Source organism: Copadichromis virginalis, linkage group LG6 (assembly GCF_057382275.1).
Source record: "Copadichromis virginalis isolate Kocher_CV1m ecotype Utaka linkage group LG6, C_Virginalis_male_GT1.1, whole genome shotgun sequence".
NCBI classification, from domain to species: domain Eukaryota; kingdom Metazoa; phylum Chordata; class Actinopteri; order Cichliformes; family Cichlidae; genus Copadichromis; species Copadichromis virginalis.
In genome coordinates this window covers 14,423,430-14,428,703 of record NC_140623.1, presented here as the reverse complement: position 1 = coordinate 14,428,703, position 5,274 = coordinate 14,423,430, and the positions used below count along the sequence as shown (strand labels likewise).

The following is a 5,274-nucleotide window of genomic DNA, read 5'->3' as shown; positions in this document are numbered from 1 at the left end:
TGTTGTGTTGTCATCGCTCTTCTGTGCGACAGTGTCTGCCGTCGGGTGTAAGAATGAATTTGAAGTCTGTGTTGTGGTGTTGTTCCATTCAAAACTCGAGTATCCAACAATCTTTATTCTGAAGTCATTGTCAACAGTATAAATAATGACCAAAAGAGGGTCAACATGCACGAGATCAATGCCATACAAACCCTGAAACGCACAAAAGGAAACTGTTACTGCAAAAAAGAAGAAGAAAGAAACAAAACTGGGGAAAAAAACAATGAAAACACCCAACAAGTTTCAAACTGCAGAAATGATCAGCAAAACTATGGTTTAAGTAAAACTGGCAAATATCTCATGCAGAGTTTCACACTTTGCTTAAAAAAAATCCACAGTGCAAATAACCAGCCAGTTACAACTCTAGAAAACGTTATCAGATGGTAAGGTAAAGCTAGATATGGATGCCCTGCTGTGATTGGTGGTTATGGTCAGTCAGGTGACCCTTGTAGCACTGGCTGATGCTGTGGTCCAACACTTGGATTTGCTGAGGAAGGATTTGGAGTGAGTGACGGGATCTGGACGTGTCAGCATGGCTCTACATTATAAAGCAAAGGTGTTTTCATGCCTCCTTTAGGAGGAGAAAGGAAATGTAACGATGCAGTCTCATAACTGATAGACACTGTGATACCGTAACTGGCACGGCTGAACTTTGAACATCACGCCGCTGTGATAAGCTGCTTCTTAACCCCACAATGCCAAGTGTATCATATACACTCATCAGTTTGATTTTTATTTTGTATTTTTAAAAAAAAAAACTACTAATAAATCACACAAAAATGGCAAATGTAGCAAAAACAATACAAATTAAAACTATCCAAATTTATCTTTTTTTTTCTGTAGCTTCGGTTTTAAAAAAGAAACATTTTTCTATCAGGTACTTCATGGTTCAGGCTTCACGAGGTGAAGGACGATGTTTTGCAGGTTGAATCCGAATTTGTCAAAAATGTAATTTCACTTCATTTTTTCCACCAAATGCATGGAACAACCTGACACATGGGTGCTTTTTGTAGTCCATCTTCAGGACTTTGTAGTTTTTACACAGCAGAGCTAGGCTTACATCCACCTTCACATTAAAAGGTTTCTTATAAGTGCAGTCGAGCTCTCTCTGAGCTCCAGGCTTCTCTTCATCTCGTCCTCACCTTCTGATCTTTTCTATCAAGGTAAAGTGATCGGGGGCAGGAGGTACTTTATGTTGTACTATACGACCACGGCAGCTGGGATGTTTTGTCTAGTAAAATAACTGCTGCTGCTAAATTTGTTTTATTCAAAGCATAATTAGAATAAAGAGAATTATATCTGATTCCAGGCAGCTATCCAAGCCCAATATTTTAACTTAAAACCAGCACAAACAGCATGGGTGGCTACCACTTTTCTTGTAATGTTGTTGAGCAAACCATGACATACAAAAAAAAAGTTTACAACCAATGACTGCACTTTCCCTTTTCTCCGTCTGTAGGCTTTAGTGTCTCAAATATATTTCAGGAAAAACAAAAAACCCACAACAACACGAGTCGTTCCCAAAGGCGACTTCATCTTCTGAAGATCCAAATAATATGTGTGAGACAATGTTGAATATTTACAAACAGCTGTTTATGCTGCAGTTTAAATGCACTGCAAGGATGCAGCTGAGAGTCTGGAGTGGAGCATGTGGTCTTCATGGAGTGGTTATTAACTAAGTGCCCCCTCCCCCAGCGAAGGTGAAGTCCAGGTACGATGTCACAGGTGGAACGGGAGAGCGAGGTTGTACTACTCGTGATTTTTCAGTTCACTGCCTCTGTCGTTTTCTTCCACTCTTCAGTGCAAAAGTCAACACTCGTTCACAAACTTGCGTCTGTGGAGTAGACGCTGATACTGCTCGCTACAACAAATGGATTTACAAAACATTCAGGGGTTCACTGAGGCTCACTTTGTTTGCAAATACTTCTAAAATTCTAAAGTACATCTTCAGTTTGTGTCTACCTGTTTCAGAGAACTGGGTAGGCATCTCAGCGTGCTATTTACATCTGGAATTTAATAGAAACGACTCAAAAATACTGTTGGCAAAAGTCACACGTGCCTCTGGGCTTGACTGATGAGAATCCGCTGTGCTTTAAACCGCCTCACACTGCATACTGATTGGTTAGACCTAACCCACCTCAAACGCTGATTAATTAGGCAACTTTCCTCGCTGCGGACTCCTTTGAAGTCACCGAGGGTTTAAGATTGTGTCTGTTATACAAACCCAGCAGGAGTCTGCGTGAGGGAAGCAGGTACGGCAGCTGTTCAGTGGAGTCGTGGAGTGTAATCTGTTTGGCTTTGAGCCGTGCAGACGCTGGGTTTCACATTCATATTTCATGAGGCGTAGGTACTCCTTTGGCTGAGAGTGGTGTGTGTATCCCGTTTGTCAGTGCACACATCTGTATTCCTTGTTAGTTCCTATCTCCAGTCCGGTGTAGCATGTTGTGCATGTCTTAGCTGGGAGGCCGAGGTAATCAGCAGGAGGAGGCGCTGATCTTCTCCGAGACCTCTGGGTCGGACTTGGCTACCAGGAAACGCAGTCGACCCCCTCCCAGACGAATCAAATCCACCGCGCTGTAATGGCACAAACGGGAGGAAGCGGAGGGAGAAGGACAGAGTCTGGTTACCTGACGCTCAGCAGAAACGTGAGGATAACATGGCATCACTGTCTGAGCTTCGACCAATCAAAGTAATCAATCGGCTTAAGAGGCTGACAGCAGTGGTTAGCAATGTGGAACGTTTGCTCATTGTCATTGAAGTCAGTGATAACTCAGTGGTATCATTTATCTCTGTTTAACGCCTCCACTATAACTTCTCCCTTACCTCTGGTAGTCTGCTCCTATCAGACTGGTACCGTTCACCGCCAGGATGCGGTCTCCAATCCTCAGTCTGCCATCAGAGGCGGCTGGTCCATCGGGAATCAGAGTCCGGATGTAAATGCCTGGAGCGTTGAGAGGAGTGTGCTGCAGGATGGAGAAAGCAAAGGAAATCGATTGATGCCACAGCCAGGGAAAGTACTTGGCCAGAGGCAGGTGTCCATTAAAGCTGTGTGCATTCACTGCTACTGATAACTGCTGATTTAAACTGATATTTAGAAGTATACAAAACCCAGCACCACTACCTCTACCATTGAACCTTTTCTAGTTAGTCTGGTCTGGTTTTCTGGTCCTTTTCTAGACACTAACGTTAACAACCTTTTGTTATAGGTAGGAAAATTTGCACACAATAACAGAATTATACTCAAAGCTTGTAAAATAAAGTTAAAACTGAGTGTTATCTTCCAATTTGCACACAATATAATAACTTTAGCGAGCTGTCACTTGAGAAAGCATCAAGGCTCTGGAAAGAAAACTAGTGAGAGATGTGTTTAAAGACCCTAGAACAACTGCCAGGACGCAAGTGAATGACTTAGCTAAGTTGGGAATTGTAGTCTCAAAGAAGACAATCCCTAGAGCCCTGCTAGAGTCACTGGACTGTGAGGATGAAGACCAAAAAAAACTCAACTTCTGCAGAAGAGACACCTGCAAGCCAGACTGTATGCTAAGATCAACCTGGTGAAAAATGATGCATACCAGAATTATAAAACTAAAGCTCTTTGGCCTCAGAGATTCTGGTCATGTTTGGAGAAAGAATGGAGAAGAGTGCAAGCTAAAGAACACTATCCAACAGTGAAACACAGTGATGGAGGTATCATGCTGTGGGGATGCTTCAGTGCGTCTGCAGCTGCGTCAAGGTGAAAGAAAACCTAAGCAGTCAGCAGCAAAACTGGGTGTAGGTTGTGATTTTATCTTATAAAACAACAATAATCGATAATCTCCAGAAACCAAAGTAAAGGTTATTAACTTGCATGCATAAAACCCTGACTTGAATGTCATGGAAAATCTGAGGAGTGAATTGAAAACCATCAAATCTGGAGGAGCTTGAAATATTAGCCAAATAAAAATGGGCTGGGATTGCTCAGGAGACGTGTGTGAGACATGTTGAAAACTACAAAAACAACTGCAGGCTGTTATCCATCAAAAAAGATGCACAAGTGACTGTTAAAATTAATGGGCTAATAATTTTGACCCTGGTAGTTTTTGGTTTTTGTGAAATAATTTTGTTTCTGTGCACAAAGTAAAAATAATGTAAGCATTCAAAATAAAACCACAGTGTTTAAAAACTTTAAAAAATTCTTTTTTTGCTATTTGGGCTGATTGGGACCTGATGAATGTAAAAACAAAGAATTACCTGATTTTTTTTAATATACCTGATTTTTGTTTCTAAGAAAAATGAGATCCACATATGAGGACATTCGTTTTAACAGTGGCAGAGAACAGTGGCAGTATAATGTGCATATTAGGCCCTTGTAGAGCAAAATTTGGTATTTTGGTCTAGACAACCCAAAATATGTTGTCCACACGCCAGGTCCTAGGAGGGTAAAAATGACATTTTCAGGGAGGTAGCTCTTAAACAATAAATAAAGGATATGAATACAAAGTATTAATTTACTTTGCACTTTAATTTATTTGCAATACGTAACTTTAAAATGTGTAAAAAGTAGTAGTTATCAGTGTCAGTATTTATTGTATGTCTAGCATGTGCATGTGGATACTGCTGAAATTTGTGAATTTCCCCCCGGGAATGAATAAACTATCTATAATCTAATCTATATACTTAGATCTAATCTTTATACTATATACTATATGTTAGTGACCCAGCATTTTTAAAGCACGTGGCTAAAACTCGATATATTGTGAAAAATGCGTTTGTCTACTTACCAGGCCGTCTATGAGTCCCATGCCCAGTCCGTAGGGTCCCTTGTCCAGTTCCACTACAAACACCACACACAAGTCATCAGGAAGGGAGGGGACGCCGGGGGAGGATACAGGGAAAGGGAATTCACACCCACTAATACACCCTGCAGAGGACACAGACACCCAAAGGCACAAAACACACACAGACACACACAGGGTCTCGCTATGGGGTTGGACAAACAGGAAAAAAACACTAGACTTGCTGTGCAGAAGAAACACGCGGATATTCAGACATGTGCAAAGGTGCAGCTGCTATACCACACACACATGCTTCTGCCTGCAGAGGTCACACTCACTACACAGTGAAGGGGATCTACTGTTGCACACACTTTAAATCAGCATTTTTTGTCATGCCCTTTCAGTGCAGCTATAAAGGCGTTTTAAACTGAGCAGTAATAAAATGTACAACATGCCACATTAATAAAGTGTTTGTGACAAA

The 5,274-nt window shown here is 41.4% G+C and overlaps 1 protein-coding gene across 5 annotated transcripts in view; it reads right to left on the bottom strand.

The window, feature by feature from the left end:
* Window positions 1-95: 95 nt before the first annotated feature.
* radil (Ras association and DIL domains) overlaps window positions 96-5,274 on the bottom strand; it is a 31,358-nt gene continuing 26,179 nt past the window's right edge. For 4 of the 5 annotated variants that reach the window (XM_085458825.1, XM_085458826.1, XM_085458828.1 and 1 more), the window contains 3 exons: window positions 4,800-4,939; window positions 2,863-3,002; window positions 96-2,613 (listed from right to left, as the gene is read on the bottom strand). In XM_085458825.1, coding sequence (XP_085314951.1) covers window positions 2,514-2,613; window positions 2,863-3,002; window positions 4,800-4,939 — 380 coding nt within the window. In that variant the 3' untranslated portion in view covers window positions 96-2,513. The remainder of the gene's footprint in view (window positions 2,614-2,862; window positions 3,003-4,799; window positions 4,940-5,274) is intronic. The other variant, XM_085458827.1, reaches the window with a different exon arrangement.